A 16,160-nucleotide genomic window follows, 5' to 3' on the forward strand; every position below is an offset into this window, starting at 1 on the left:
CCTGTAAAGAACACGGTCATCTTATTGTGGCCTTCCAGTACCTGAAGGGAGCATATAAACAGGAGGGGGAACGGCTGTTTACATGGGTTGATAGTGACAGGACAAGGGGGAATGGCTTTAAACTGAGGCCGGGAGCTCTAGGTGAGATATTAGGAGGCAGTTTTTCCACACAGGGTGGTGACGCACTGGAACAGGTTGCCCAAGGAGGCTGTGGATGCCCCATCCCTGCAGGCATTCAAGGCTGGGCTGGATGTGGCTCTGGGCAGCCTGGGCTGCTGGTTGGTGACCCTGCACACAAACAAGGGGGAGGTTGAAACCAGATGATTGTGGGCCTCTTCAACCCAGGCCACTCTATGATTCTATGATCTGCAGCTCAGTCAGAGCTCAGAGCCTGGCCCAGCCAGAATGTCTCTGTGTAGCACCGCTCTGCAAGTTTCCATCCCAAATCCAGAGCTCAGTGCTGTTGAATTGTACCACCAAGAGACCAGATCATGTGCAGGAGTGATGGCCGGCTTTATCCCTGCCTCTCCAAGGATATCCGGCCCAAATTGCGCAGGGAGGGGCATGGGACCTGGGGAAGTGGCAGGCAGTACGGAGGGGAGGAAAGGACAGGATGCTGCTGCTTCCTGCTTCAGCTCCATGAGAGAAGCAGCCAGCTATGGTGACAGTCTGAATGGGAGAGTGCACAGCAGAGCATTCTCCCGCAGCATGCCAGGTTTCCTCCCCTCGGATCAGTATGCACCTTCCACCACACGCTTTTTGGGGTTTTAAATGAGCAAGCACAGCCACGTTTGTTCCACCACCAGCAGCATGTAGTGATTCCAAGGTCATCAAGCTTTGAACAAATATGAACTCTTATCCCCAAAACACTCAGAAGAACAGCAGCCAAATGATTAGCTCAAAGGCCATTAGGGAAGGCCAGTAAAGACTAAACACATGAATGGAAGAAAATAAGAGCAGCTCCAGCCCTTGGAAAACCTATCTCGACTCTAAATTCTTTGGTGTAGTAGCCAGTCTCCCTTGGCAGAGAGTCAGTATAAGGCCAGTCCTCTGTCCTTGGCATCACTGCAGTGGCAATTATGTACTTGCAGTCTCATTACTGCAAGTAATAAATCCAGGTGAAGTGACTCAAAGCTACATCCTTGTACCTCTGTAAGAGGAGTCAGGGAATGAGGTTGCAGTAATTCGGGAGAGTAGACTGAGGCATGAGTAGGCATAATGATTTGTTGGAAGCTCTCATGGGAGCTTCAGCTTTTGACCCAGGCTCAAATCTACTAAAATATGTGGCTAAAACAAAGTCCTAATATTCACTCTGCAGTGGGGACTGCCACTGTCCAAGTCATTCTCTGGTGAGATGTGAGTTTTTACACAGCTGCAGCTCTGTTCTCTCTGCTTTGTCCCAGCCTCCCAGACCATAAGCCTCTGGTTCCAGCAGGCCCACAAAGCCACCACAACCTTGGAGGCAAGGGGCTGAGCAAAGGAATCTGTGCATGAACAACAGACATGGGAAGGTTTGGCAGCATGATGGCAGCTGCTAAAAGAGGAACTAGTCCAAGAGGTAAGAGAGAACAAAGCCCAGGGGCCTGGATGGCAGCAGCGGGGGTCCTGCAGGCCAGTATCACAGCATTAGTGCCCTTACAGACTTCTGCCAACACAAAGACATTCAGGCAGAAAGCTCCTGACTGGGTTATACAGTTACAACAAGACATATGGGGGCTCCAGACTTGGAGGTTAGTAACACATTATCTAATGTCACGTTAAATGAAAATTCACTGGTTAGTTGCTACTTCCATCCCTTCTTTCCAAACAAAAGCACTCTCATCCCTCAGCATTACCCTGCAATACCTGAAAACCCTTTGGCCACTAAGGAGTCACAGTATATAGTCAATAACCTATCTGAAGGATGATGAAACTGTTTAAGCCTATCTAATTGTGGGCTGCATTGTTTCTGTGCAGCTCCTAGCCACATACTACTGCCCCTTTCCCTGCATCAGCACTGCTGTGCATGCAACCAAGTTGCAGGGAGACAGTCAAGACAGTTTTGTCAGCTACAAAAGATTCCCTGGTTTTGTCAGGTGAAATTAAGCAGGTCAGGATCACAGAGGTGAAGAAATACGAAGCTGAGATAGAAGAGCAGAAGCAGTAGGATAGAAGCTGGCCAAGCAATGAAAGTTCAAAATTAGAGCAGTGTAAGTCTCCCTAGAATTGCCTCCTGACACCTGCGCAAGCACTACCACCCAGGTTGTGCAAAACACAAAGCTAAACCTGTCCTCAAAGGATGTTTTCCACAGCTAATGGGCACATGAAACATGACAGTAAGAACTCAAACAATCACTGAGATGGCTAGACACTTTCCTCAGGGCCTTCCAGGGCAGCGATGAGGAAGAAACTGAAGTTACACAGGCAGACTCTCAGACTGAGTGAGGAACTCAAGCAGGAGCAGTTAGGATGCATGAGTCAAAAAACTAAGCAGGGACCAGAACAAAAATTGAAGGAAGAATCTCAGGCAAGCAGTCCTCAGCTCTTTCCAGAGGGGAAAGAGATGAAAAGTTTCATAGCACCAAATAATGCCACACAGTGGTTCAGGGCAGTAAGGAATCCCAGCTGCCATCAACAGTGCAGGGGGAGTTTAGCTGGAATGCAGCCAGGCACCATGGTCACCATCTTCCACTTCTGCCCACACAGATATACATCTGACAGCACACAGTCAAAAGCAGATTCGAGATAGCTCACTTGAAGCACAAAGCCTCATGCAGAAAAGCAAGATCAAGAGGGTTATAAGCACCCAGTACTGGATCACAGATGCCATCCTCCACAATGCCTAGGATGCCATCAAGGTGACAGAAACTTCCCCCAGCACATACATGGATACCAGTGCATTAGGCCACCATGCAGGAGTTGTCACCTGCTCACAAATCTCCAGCAGCTGTTCTCAGCTCTCACCAAGGTCAATCCCGCAGTCAGCCTCACAGGACCTTCCTTTCTTCCTAACAAGATCCAATACAGGGGTGAGTCAAATGGTCTGTCACTACATCCTGCTAGCAAATAACTGTTCCTAATCAACTACCAAGCATCCTGCAGCGTGTGCTCAGGAGGAGACCAAGAGCCCTAGCTGCTACAGCCCTGACTATATGGACAGTGCAGACCAAGGTCATGAGTGAAGTTTTCCAGTCATGGACACAATTTACCCTACTATAAATCTTCCCAAAAAACTATGCCTGCCTCAGGCTGTCCAAGACAGCCCAGTCAGCTCTACTCAGCCGCTAGTACTGTTTAGGAACATCAGGAAAACAGGAGTGAGTATAGGACAGGAGAGGCCTCATTAAGAGCAATGAACTAGGCTGACAGGAAGGCAGGTGCAACCAAGACCCAAGGAACCATCTGCTAGCATAACTGTGTGCACTCTGATTCCAGCATGAAAACTGAGCATGCAGAGAGAAGTGGTGGCTGTAGGACCCAGCAAGGGGGCACAGTTATAGTAGCCTTTTCTCTCTGTCCCTCCTTAGCAGGCCCCTTCAAGTGAATCATTGTCTCTGCACAGGCAAGATGATGCTCTCCAGGCACATTGCAGACCACTGTAGCCTACTAGCAGCACAGTTGGGGCAGTTTTTGGGAATGCAGTAGCAAGACATCCTGCTGTTGGTTCTGCAGAGAAGCACCTCAGGACTCTTCTTGCTTCTTGGCTTCCTCCTGCTGCTAACAAATGAACAAGAGTTCCAACCTCAATCATTGAGAAGCATGCTCCCTGCAGAGCATCACAATGAACAGGGAACAGCTGGCACTGGTTCTTTTGCACAACACTGAGGCAGGGAGCTAGGGATAATCCCAAACTGCTGTCAGCAGGCACTCGTTGCTGGTGGCCGTTGAACCCCTCCTGGCACTAGGGAATCAGGGAGATGACCACAGCCTTGGCCGACGAGCAAGTCAGGTTCCCCACATCTTCGGTGCTACCTGAGCTGGAGCTGGCTGAACCAGGTGCTAACGGCACAGTCCACACGCATCACCAGGGAGATCCCCAGAAGGAGGCAGATGCTGCTCACCATGAAGCCCAGAGACTCAAAGAGGAACCTGGAGGCACAACAGATGCAATAAGGTATCATGCTACCCACAGCCCCAGCAGATCATTTTCCCTGACAGTGAGGGACTGGTAGCACCACCAGTAATAAAACGTGGATTGCATTTATTCCTTAGCAGTGGATGCTGCTCGCGATCCAGAAGCCAAGCATGCCTTTGGTTCCTTGCTGGTTTCAAGGCCATTCAGGAAGACACTAAAGTGAGATTTGGGAACTCCCGGAGGTCAAGGACATCCCACATGCCTACTATCCCAAAGGTCTGCATCTCATTTGTAGGCTGATAACACTACCTTTGCCTCTCTGCCCTGAATATTCTTTAACTTGCAGGTGGGCTCTGGGCGTCCTTGAAAATCAAGGAGAAAGGACTATGCTCCAGTCTGAGTCCAGCTTCTGAACCTGAAGCAGAAATTAGTCAAGGCCAATCCTACAGCCTCTACTAGTGAAAAGTTATCTGAGATCAATCACATGGTCACTTCCAGCATTACTAGCTATGAACTGTAGCCAAGACTTCAGCAATATGAGACAACACTCAGCATCAGACTAACTCCTGCAACTTACTTTGGGGCGAAGACCTTCCAGACCATGAGGTGCCTCCTGAGGATCACAGCTGCACACACACAGGCCAGAAGCTGTTGGTGAGACCAGGAAAATAAAGTTACAAGTGGCACTCTGCAGAGTCCTTCTGGCCAACAGGTCCATACCTGAAAGCAATACTAAATTGTGCAGACCTGAGAGGCCAGTACATCAGAAATAAGCATCCCAAAGACGACTCCCTCCCATCATCACATCAGGAAAGACAAACAACTCATGGTGCATACAGGCCCTTCAAGGAAAGGGCTGGCCAAGGACAGCACACAGGAGGGCTCCCACTACAGCTAAGCTGACCTAGTCTTTCAGAGAGAAGGGCATTCACGCATGGCCTCCTCCTCATCTCACACTGTTTCTGGTCTGACCATATAGGAAAATTGAAAAGTTAAACCCCAGAAAGCTGTTTACTTTCATGGGATTAAGTTTCTGACATTTAGCTCCCAGCACAGACAAAAAACAAAGGTGATTTGTGACCAGGAAGATAAATGGGATTAAAATTTGCAGTTTCCAAACAGATGCTCCTGGGCGGATCGAAACAAAAAACAACCTAATTTGTACTGCTGCTTCCATGCTGTTGCCCTTCTCAAAGCAAATGGTAAATTGCACAGATTAAGAAGAGGATCTTTGCATCTGCTTTTTCACCTGTACCTCAACATTTCTCCCCTGGCCTGTCTCTGACCCAACTGAGCCCCGTCTCATCTCAAAGTGCCCCATGGCACAGCACATACAGCACACAGCACCGTTTTATTCCCAGACAGCCATCCCACCTCAGACCATACCTGTGCCCCAAGGACAAAGAGGTACTTCAGCCCCAGCTGCAGCAGAGCAGTGGAGAACTTCTCTGGGGATTCCCGCAGCCTCATCTCCATCATGTGTTCATCCATCGTCTGCAGCTCCTCCTGAGGTTCCCTCTTGGACTTCTTCTTCTGTGAGCTGGGCATCTCACACACAAAGGGCCAAAGCAGGAGCAGAGGGCAGCCAACTACCTCGAGGACAAAGGCACATGAAGTTACCAGGAGCCCAGGAGATGAGGAGCAGTCTAGGCTCTGCCGTCATGCCCTGGACGTGGCAGGAATCATATACTCCAGCTCCAGCTTGCTGGTCAGGCACAACTGCATGGAGGCTGCAAGCCACGGGCAGCTCTGCAGCCCCAGAAGGGGACAGTGAGGATGCTGCTGTTCAGTTGGTGCCGGAGCCTTCATCACCTCGTGCTCAGCCTGCAGGTGTCCAGACAAGGCAAAGCCATGTCTGCTCAGGCTCAATGGCCCAGGAAGAAATTGATTTACCTGCAAAGAGGATATGGGAGGCAAACGTGTTGGCGCCCACCAGGACAGCAGGAAGGAGGTTTGTGCTGTGGTCAAGGTGAAAGCCCACAAAGGCTGCATTCCAGTGGATGGCCGGGAAGATGGGCTGATGGCCCGTGGAATAGAAGAACTGGGAAGCAGCAAGGAGCCATGAGATGACTGCAAACCAGGGCACTGAAAAAGGCTCTGAGAGAGAAAAAGAGAGAGAGAGAGAAAGGTCAGCATCAAGGAACAAGATAGCCCGAAGAAACCTACAGGGTTTTCTCTCATGTTCCCCTCCCACTCGCTCTTCTGTGACAGAAACTAGTCAAGATGCCAGTACGTGGCCAGGTGCTCCCTCTGCTGCCCACCCTGCTGCTGGACTCTGTCAGCAACAGAGGGCTTAGCAGCTGCTCCCACTTCTGGAAAGAAGTATTGGGGTAGGACTCCCTTCTTCTCCCACACTGCCTCCACACTGCATGCACCTCTTCTATTAGAGAATTTAAGCAGCTCTAAATAATCTACAAGGATCCCGCAAGGAGGATCTGTGTACTGCCATTCCCCAGGAGCAAAGACTGGACTCTGCCTCTCCCAGTGAAAACAGGATGAGGCTGCAGTCTTGTAATGCTCAGGATGCACATCCAAATGATGTTCCACTGAACCCTGACTCACCAGTGTCTCCTGCGAGGTTTCTGGCACGTGTGTGGATGTGCAGCAGCACAAAGGCCTCCAAGAAGAGGAGCAGGAAGGCAAGACTGAGCCGCTCAGTGTGCAGGAGCATCAAGAGGAAGCCCAGGAGGGTGAGTGCTATGACCAGGGCTGCTGAGTACACACTCCCTAGCCCATAGGCTGCAACTGTGGCCCTGCAGCTGCGCCGTTCCAGGCGACTCTTCTCAGACTCCTGCATCCTCTTGTAGATTTGAGGGATGACCTGGAGCAAGTCAACTTTGGAGCTGGGAATCCCCTGGTAGGGAGTGACAATGGATCCCGCAGACTCCCGTGAGTCCTTTGCAAACACTGTCATGGGATGGCACAGCAGGAGCAGCAACCCAATAAACACTAACCCGTACACAGCCCATGGAAAGGCAATGACTGCCAACTGCACCAGCTCCTGCAGCTTGCCCAGAGAGTCCTCAGCACTGGACGCAACAGCCCAGTAGCAGGCAATGCAAAGGACCACCAGTGGGAAACCCCAGCGCACAAAGAGCACAAGGGGGTCTGAGCTGTTCAGATTGCCGTAGTGTCGCAGCCAGCTCCGCACTGCATACACCAGCCCAGCCAGCAAGGCCACACATAAGAGGTAGAAGAGGTTCTTGGCCCGTGTGTTTCTCAGGCTGGCAAGAGGTGGAAGGAAAACAGAGGGCCGGCACTGAGGGATTTCTTCACGGCACTGGTGGAAAAAACCAGAGAGTCGCACACAAACCAGAAGCACAGCCACAAGGCACAGCAGGTGCCAGCTCTCTTTTCGGTAAGAGGAAAAGCCAAGAGGCTGCTGTTTGGAACCTTCTGGTACAGCCAAGCGGCCATCCCAGTGGAGCTTCCCTATCAGCAGCATCACCAGTGAGGCCAACAGGAACGGGGCAACTTGGGCCTCAGCTATCACAAAGCTATCAGAGAACATAGCTCCGCAGCGGAAAAGAAGAATGCCCATGGGGAATGCCAGCCCCAGCCACACTCGCAGCCTCTGCCTCAGACCAGTGCTGGCTAAGGGTGGCTGGGTGCCCAACAAACGGGCTCGCTTGGGATGCCAGCCCCACCAGTGCCAGAAAAAGCCCAGCAGAGATGCTGCAGCTGCCCAAGACAATAGCAGAAGGAGATCCAGCTCCTCCTGGGTGAGCACACAGGCTAGCCCACACAGAACAGCTGTCACCAGTCCCCAGAGAAGGGGGTACAGGAGGCAGCTGCGATAGAAAGAGTCAGACATTGTGGCCAGCTCTGAGGCCACATAGCAGAGCAAGCAGGAAGCAGCAATGAGGGTGCAGCCCCCCACCATACGCAGAGGATGAAAGCGGGCCCAGGACTGGGTGCACACAGCCCGTGCCTGCCGCAGATAAAGCTGGAAGCGACTGATGAGGCTTCTGAGCTTGGACTCCAATTCCGGAGACACCAGCATTGTCCTCTGCACCTGGGCCAAGAGCTGAACGTGCTCCTCTACAGCGCTGGAGAAGAGCTCCTGCAGGTGCTGGAGCTGCTCTGCTGGCAGGTCCTGAGCAACCAGTGAGTAGGAGTGCAGGAAGCGGTCCACCTGCAACAGGAGAGAGGACACAGAATCAGAAAGCAGTGTTGGGAAGGGGACTCGCTACCACCTTCCTCACATAACCCTTTTGGAGTGTAAGCAGTCTCAAACTGCCAGCCCCTGCAATGACAGCCACGTCTTAAGGTGCATCATATGGGACTTGTCACTCAGATGCAGGACATGACTGGCAGAAAACTCAATCCTTCTGCCAAAGCACTGTCCCTCTGAAGTAATATATCTATCCTGACAACTGTGCTGACACCTTTCAGCCACCCAGTTCTCCACCTGCTAACACTACACATCATTACAAGTTCATACATAGAGTCTTTGGTAACCACAAGGTAAATGTCCCCCAGAATTTCAAGTCATCAGCAGCTATTACTCCGAACCACTGCCAACTTTCATCTTGTGTTGTTAATTCTTTTTCCATGACACCAGACATCAAATTAAACAGCTTGCAGTGGATCAAATCAAACTGTTCACTCTTTTTGACAGATACATTAAGCCACCGTACTAAGGAGGGTTCCTTCTGCCTTTTCCTTTAAGTCCACAGGAACAGAGCCAGCTACGACCCCAGAGTTGCCACAAATGTCTTAAGAGAGCATTAACAAGTCAGGGCACCTGTAAGAACATTCAGCTGCTCAACAGTGCAGATCAGCTCAATTCCAGAAGTACATGGATAAGTTCACATGGCTTCCAGTCACTTTGAAGCACTGGAAGAACCAGTCTGCTCCTGTCCTTGAATGGTAAATACATGTGCTAGCTCTCTCCCAGGCTTGCATGACCTCCTCAGTATGCCAATGCTTCTTTAAAACCAGTGTGATCGAGCCAGAAACACTCAGACAACTAGCTGCAATGATTTAAGAGACAGCTCTAGGTATGGCTAATTCGCCATACATGATGAATATTCTCAGTGGCTAATGGACGGTAAAGTCTATTACCATCTCTAAATGACAAAGCACACTGCTCCTATATAAATAGGAAGCAGACAATGAACGCTTCTGCCTTCCCATTAGCAATAACATGCTCTCCAACTCTTCACTGATATGCAGTAATGGTGCCCAATCTACATAGCTGTTTCCAGGCATCTGGGTCAAAATAAGGTCCTGCTTTGGTATGCCTTCTTCCTTGAGAACCACAGGACTACATCAGAGCCCTGACTGTGGGCTTGGGGAATTAACGTCAGGCTAGCAGTGTGCTTCTAGCAATGCAGGATCCCTCACAGGCAGCCAGGCTTTTAGGTGAGATACGCACCTTGTAACACATGTGACAAATCTGGTTCTGAAAAGTGCCAGGTGCCTCACACACAGTCTCCACATCTTCCATAGGAGCTCTTGCCCTAGCACATGGCCTGTCCCACTCCCTGGGCTTCCTTTATGGCTGGCACATGGCATAAAATATATGCCATAAAATATATGCTCATTCAAGTTGTCATTTAGTTGTTGAGGTTCTACATTCTCTTGCACTTGGTGTGAACTGCATGTACTCCTCAATCCCTATTAATGAAACTTGTCCCTAGTCATTTTCAGCCTCGAGGAAACAACCTTCCCATCAGCTTCTCCAAGTAAACAAACCCACTTCTAACCACCTGGGACCTTATCATGAAGCAAATAACACCTTCCAGGTCAGTGTTTTTCTACAGTGCAGCGCTCATTACCAGGTACTAAACAGGTGCTTCCCATTAATGTCTGGAATATGATTGTCTTTTACCAAACAAACACTGCAAGCAGGTAACTCACAAAGTTCTCTATGAAGATGACACCATATTGCTGTCTCACCTATACCAAGCAGCAGAGGTGTGGGCCTAAGAAAACTTTACTTCTCTCCTCCAGTTTAGCAGTGAGGCCTGCCATAGACATAGTACAGTGCTACCTTCCCAGCTTCCGAACAACTTGGGAGCTGAAAGCAGCTCCCAAGAAGCCGAATGCAGTGAATTTCCAATACATCCAAGAGCGAAGATCACACAACTAACCCCTGGCACTACCACAGGACTGCCAGCAAGTCTTTCCCTGCCGTACCTGTTTGGCATTGATGTGATAAACCAAGAGCTGCTGCAAGGCTTCAGACACAGCATCACCATCCCTGGAGAACAGCTCAGCCATCACTTCCCCTATGTTACTGTAGGGAATGGGCACACCCAGCAGCAGGGCCATAGTGGGCACCAGGTTCACCTGGGGAATGGACTCAGGCTCCTGGAGAGACAAGGGAGGAATCAGACATTTGGAAAGGACACAGCAATGTAGACTTTCATTCAGGAGAAAGGATGATGGTGAGGCATCCCTGTTGAGAGGTGATACTGGGAAAGACAAGGGTTAAAACACAGGGGAAACTAAATCCTGCCAAAGGCAGATGACGGAAGATGCCTGCAGGTCCCTGGATCTGCTCTCACTGTCTAACAGCTCGTCTGACCCTACACAAACATTCCTCACAGTTGGAGGGATCTGAATACTGGCCCAACATGCAGGTCATGGCTCTGTCTCCAAAGCTGACAGCATACATCATTCCTGCAGACCCTTTCAGAAGGTCTGTGGGAAGCTGCCTGCCCTGTCACACATCTGCTACAAACTAAGTAGCAGTTTGATCAACAGAATCTGCTTTCACTCCTCTTGCAATCACATTTTTCTCAAACAAACTTGTCTTACTAAGTATACCAAACTGTGTTTGATGCAACCTGATATTAATTAAATCCAGGTATTTTTAACTTCGGTTATTTGCGTTATTTGTCAGGTTTTCCACTCCTCTGTCAGGAAAGGTGATAGACTCCCTCTCCCTCCCAATCTAAGCAATTCTGATTGAGCTGTTATGCTTTGCACCCCACAGTGCAGTTTTTGCCCAAGATGCCACCTCAGGCAGTAGCAACTAAAGATCTGCTTCTTACCTCAGGAGGGTCGGTGCCAAACAGAGGTGTTTTACTATACACAAACAGTGCTGCATTCACTTCCCTCTGGCTATCTCCACCATGGTCTCCAGTCTCTGTCATGCCATGGTCTCCAGCCACCAGAAGGAGAGTGTCATTCCCCAAGTGATCCACCAAGGACCTGTCACCACATATAAGGAAAGTCATCAGCCTCCGGGAGCACAGGTGGGAGAGGATATGTCCCTTCCAAGCCTGATTATGTGAGAGAGGTGAAGCTCACCAAAGGACCTGAGCAAAACTAGGTGCTGACACAAAGCTGTATCAACTAAACCAGGGACTGGAACAACGGATGCTTAAAAAATGAACTAAAAAGTCAGAGTGCTGAAATGAGGTGGACTGATGTTGTCTAAATCTCCTGTGAGTGTTCCTCGAGGCCGCAGGGGATCTCTAAAAATAATGCAATTCGGAAGGAATATTCCCGATTTCAGGCTAATCCCATGAGGGTCTTACCTATTGCATTACACTGTGTGAGCAAACTCCTACTTTTAAGGAAAAAGATGTGGGATCTGTCTCTGAAGGATGCAAAAAGTACAGCACAATGCATATGCACTCTCACATACAGAAAGGCATGTTACCCCCTCCTTGTAACAGCAAAAAAGAAATCAATCCTGAGTCAACGGCCATAGCATTTTAGCTTCAGGCACGGCTGTGTAAGCACAATTTCTGGATTCCATTCAGCCTTCTGACAAAAACACACAACTTGCAGACCTGTGCAGTAAATTCAGCATTCCCTAGCCAAGGTTCTCCAAATGTTTCTCAAACATTAGCTAAGTGTCAGTGTGACAACCTCTAATTTAAGATGCAGAAAGTGAGGCTCCACCAACTGATGGTTTTATTGAGAACCAAGGCTCCAAGATCTGAAGATGGCCTCGGCTCTGAAACCAAACCCTGTTCTTTGCCATTCCCTTGTGAACATATGCCTACACAGACAAGACTGTCCAATAGCTGGGCTCTCAGCTGCTACTGGTCACATCCATTCTCCCTGGTAGCAGGTTTTCTGTATCCATAAATCCCCTCGTAAGACCCCCTAGTTTGGCCAAAAGCAGGAACCAATTGGCAACCCACTACCACTGCAATCATCACCTGAGCATCTCATTCATCTGGGTGAGCTTCTTGGCCATTTCAGGATGGTCAGGTCCATGTTTGTGCCCACAGTGGTCCACACCAAGGAAGTGAGCAATCAGCAAGTCCCACTCACCACTGTTCACTGCAAAACAAGGAAACTCTTACCACACAGTAGCCTAGGATTAAGAACATTCTCTACTCCTGGATCCCTCTGCCAGAGCTGTACAGCTGCTTCTGGAAACTGCTGCTTCTTCCCCTCTTGCAAAACCAAGGGGACGCTCAGGAAAAGGAAAATCCAGAAATCCAGTTCTCCCCTGAAGATATTTCAGGTTAGACTCATCCATGTGCCTCTCTGCATCCCACATGGAACATGGGCCTGGCATACAAATGCTGTCCCCAGCTAGGGATGTACCCCTCCCTTCTACTCCAGGGTCTCAGCACGTGGAAATCAATACATTTGCAGTTAAACGACAAATTGAATGACAAACTAAAAGGAAATACCCATCAGTAGGGCAATTTCCTCATCTTCACCTTAAAAGACCGCCGCAACTTTGACTTATCTAGATTTATATGCAGATAAAGCAAAGAACATTTTCCCTAACCTAAGACTCAAAAGGGAGTCTGAAATCACATAAAATTCACAAATCAACCTCAGACTTCAACTTCTCCCTAAGACTTGGAGCAGCAGTTTGCTCTCTCCTTCCACTGGGTGGCAGGACTACGGATTGTCCTAAAGCACCGCCAGGCAGCCATGCAGCAAAATAGAGGAAAGAGCTGCTCCTCCTGGCTGTATATTTCTAGGACAGACACTGTACTCAAAATTGCAGCCCAGTCCTACTGTACAGCCCTACCTCCCAAATGGAGAAACAGTATTTAGAGAAACAGTTCATGGGTCCTCAAAGCTGGCTTATCTGTGGAAATCCAGCTAAGATGACTGTAATCCCCGGGCAGCAGACATGAGTGGGTGTGACTACACAGTGCTATCACATAAAAATTCTTCAGTTCTACCCTAACCTTGTAGTAGGAACCTTGTATAACAAAAGGGGTGGATCAGCCTTATGGGGAAGAACTACTTACCAGTAGGATAAAGATACTGCAAGATCCCATTGTCCACAGTGTGAAGATCCTTCACATTGAATGAAGGGAAAAAATAAGAGCGGAAAAACTTCTTTGGGAAGAGTCCATCCCAGGTATCATCACCCATGAAGACCACTCTTCTTCCTGAGGCAGAAAAAAATGAACTGATGAGAGCAGGAAGCCCACCCGAGTCACATCATTAAACACACTAGTGCCAAGTCTGGGAAGATCCAGCTCATGTGCTGGAGCACTGGCTCCTTTAAAACCCATAATAAAAGAGACTGAGACTTTTAAATCACCATCTGGTTGCAAGTGAGCTTGAATAAAGGGAGAGGTCTGTCCCCTTTGTAAGTCTCTAAGTGCTCCCAGCTCCAACCACATTACTGATCATTAACCTCTGCCATGTCACCTTAGTAGAAAGACGCATAGACTAAACAGGCCAAAAAGTAGATGGTCATTCATTTGTATTACTGTAGTACCGAGCAGACAGAGCACTGCCAAGGGCTGCACAATCCAACTGTAAGACACAGCACAATAGATGGCTACTGACAGCAGATATCAGAAGCTGAGTCCTGGGCTCCAACTTGAAACATAACTGTGGTGGGCTTTTATATGCAGAAAAGGCAAGAGCACGGATGCTTACCATTGCCCACACTTTGCTTGTCCTTGCCATGTCTGCAACCAGCCACGCTGCTGTGCTTTCTGAGCCTTTCCAGCTTGGCAGCAGAAACGGCCTCCCATACAGCTAATGCTGTGGCACAAGGTCTACCAGTGCTTTTGCACTCTGATGACTGACTGCATTTGCCTGCCTTCCTCACACAGGGAAGCTGGCAACCCATTGCCACATCCCAGGCAAAAGCATGATTGGCATTTAGCAAGCCCCAGAAGTAAATCTTTCCAAGCAATGCAGGACAGCATCATACCATCCTCACTCTGCTCCATCATCCCATCCTAACAAGAAACTCTTTACTGCCTCACTAAGCGCATCTAGGCAACACTGAACTGTACAGAAAATGTGGTAACAGATGCAGGCAGGTGAGGTTCCCATACCATACCTGACTCAAGCTCCGCCCTCATCAGGCGTCTCACCTGACTGCCAATGGACTTGCAGTGCCCTTGGCATGTCAGAGCCACTCCTGGTGGTAACCTTGTGGCAGCCACCACTAGTACAGCCACCTTCACATGTTTCTCACCATCTCTGAATAAACCCTAAACCTGGTCCCACCTGCTCCTCACTCCCAGCACCAGACAGAGAAAGCCCACCTGCATAATAGCTTCAGTCAAGTCTGGGGTAGGGTGAAAGAATTAGCTGACAGCCAGGAGGTGTGCTAAACAGTTCTGTCTGGACATCACACGTACCATTCTGCACCAGCTGTGCCAGCAGGTTGTCCTCCTGGATCGCGTAGGTAGCAAAGTTACTGCCTACATCAATGAAAGTGGGCAGTGACCCGGTGGTGAGGCCCTTGATGCGCTGCATGGTGGCAGTGGGGGGATCAGCTAGGAAGCGGTAGAGACGGGCATGGTGGGGCTGAGAAGTTGCCAGGTGGTGCAGAAAAGTCAGCTTATTCTCATAGGGCAGTGGGTTGACCTTGGCCGGGTTAAACAAGGCAAATTCAAAACGAAGGGCATCGATGATAACAAGCACGATCTTGGGAAAGCGCTGGGGCACCCAACAGGAGCCTGGCGGGAGGTTCTGCTTGTCCCACGGTGGTGGTGCGAGTGGGTCTGAGCAGGAACTGCTGTTGGCAAGCTCAATACGGGTGAGCAGGAAGCCACTCATGAAGAGCCCAATACCAGAGAAGAAGAGAAAGCAGACCCAGGCCAGGAAAAGCAGCACCGGCCACCGCTGCATCCTACGGGGAAAGACAAATAAGCTCAGTCCTCAAGGCTTTACCTGAGCCACGTGCTGCACCCCCCCCCAGCATACATCCCTGGCCAGTGTTCTGCACATCAACACTTCTCAAAGCCTCCTGTCCCCAGCTCTTCTCATAGCCACCAGTCACCACCCCGTCACTCTGTCCCACACCAGCCAGTACCATAGCAGGTACCACCTTCCTGCACAGTAACCCCTTGTACCCTACCACCCTGCTGCAGTCAGTCCCCTCCCATTTCCAGCTCCCCTTGCACTTTTCAGCCCAGGCACCACACAGCACCCCAATCCCCAGCCAGCCCCTCACACCCAAGCCTCTGCCTTACCCCCCCCCAGCATCTCTCTAGCATCCTGACTGTCCTCCTAATCGACACCACACAGCCACTGTCATTGCCCCCAGGCTGCTGCCTAACCCCTTACACCTTGCACACATCCCGAGCCCGCACCATGCCAGTTTTCACATCCCCTAAACCTCTCCCTTACCCCAGACCAGCCGCTGTTCCGTCTGCCATTGCCCCGTACTCTGGCACCTCCTGCGCTTCGCTACTCTTCTCCGTGCCCCCCAGCTCCCCTTCTGACCCCGCTCTGCGTCTCGACCTCCCTCAGAGCTCCCCCACCATCAGCCCCGCAGCCCCCTCCCACCTCCCCGTCACTACCACACGCTACCTCAGCACACCCGCCCTGACACTCTCCCGCCGCCGCCACCTCCCCCCGAGCGGCTCCAGCTGCTTTCAGTCCCCTGGTTCCCCCTCCCCCCCAGGACCCCTCCCGGCCTCACCGCACCCCCGTCGACTCACCTGCGGCCGCCACGGCCCGGCCCGAGCCGCCCCGGAAGCGCCGGCGGCCCGAGAGCGGCGACGTGCGGCCCGACGGATGTGACAGCGCCCCCTGCCGGCGGGGTGCGGGTCCGCCGGGCTGAGTCCTCCGAGAGCCTCGCGCGGGACCCGAACACGTCCCAGCGCCTCCAGAGCTGGGTCCATTAAGTTAATTATTAATTAAGGACGGGAACTATTAGGAGGTGCCCGAAGGGGGGCTGCGAAGGTCGTGAGGG

The 16,160-nt window shown here is 50.6% G+C and overlaps 1 protein-coding gene across 3 annotated transcripts; it reads right to left on the bottom strand.

Annotated features, from left to right (window-relative positions):
* Positions 1–793: 793 nt before the first annotated feature.
* PIGO (phosphatidylinositol glycan anchor biosynthesis class O) lies at positions 794–15,943 on the bottom strand. 3 transcript variants are annotated; one of them, XM_072360375.1, is made up of 11 exons: positions 15,907–15,943; positions 14,599–15,092; positions 13,240–13,383; positions 12,181–12,304; positions 11,059–11,218; positions 10,199–10,372; positions 6,617–8,189; positions 5,948–6,151; positions 5,441–5,643; positions 4,632–4,702; positions 794–4,068 (listed from the first exon to the last, which is right to left on the bottom strand). In XM_072360375.1, the coding sequence occupies exons 2-11, from the start codon at positions 15,089–15,091 to the stop codon at positions 3,948–3,950; spliced, it is 3,267 nt and encodes a 1,088-aa protein (XP_072216476.1). In that variant the 5' UTR covers position 15,092; positions 15,907–15,943; the 3' UTR covers positions 794–3,947. The 3 variants fall into 3 exon arrangements, with proteins under 3 accessions (XP_072216476.1, XP_072216475.1, XP_072216477.1); XM_072360374.1 differs by lacking the exon at positions 15,907–15,943 and adding an exon at positions 15,593–15,653 and having other exon boundaries at positions 797–4,068; XM_072360376.1 differs by lacking the exons at positions 794–4,068; positions 4,632–4,702; positions 15,907–15,943 and adding an exon at positions 15,593–15,653 and having other exon boundaries at positions 5,467–5,647.
* Between the last annotated feature and the right edge of the window lie 217 nt (positions 15,944–16,160).

Source organism: Excalfactoria chinensis, chromosome Z (genome assembly GCF_039878825.1).
Source record: "Excalfactoria chinensis isolate bCotChi1 chromosome Z, bCotChi1.hap2, whole genome shotgun sequence".
In the NCBI taxonomy this organism is placed as follows: domain Eukaryota; kingdom Metazoa; phylum Chordata; class Aves; order Galliformes; family Phasianidae; genus Excalfactoria; species Excalfactoria chinensis.

What these genes read in the sequence shown, in the direction of transcription:
- PIGO (XM_072360374.1), bottom strand. Translation starts at nt 15,621, where the DNA reads ATGGCAGACGGAACAGCGGCTGGTCTGGG. An exon ending in GCAGTATCTTTATCCTACTG is followed by an intron (nt 12,305 to 13,239) that starts GTAAGTAGTTCT and finishes CTTGTTTTGCAG; the next exon opens with TGAACAGTGGTGAGTGGGAC. An exon ending in CTCCCATATCCTCTTTGCAG is followed by an intron (nt 5,644 to 5,947) that starts GTAAATCAATTT and finishes TCCTCGAGGTAG; the next exon opens with TTGGCTGCCCTCTGCTCCTG.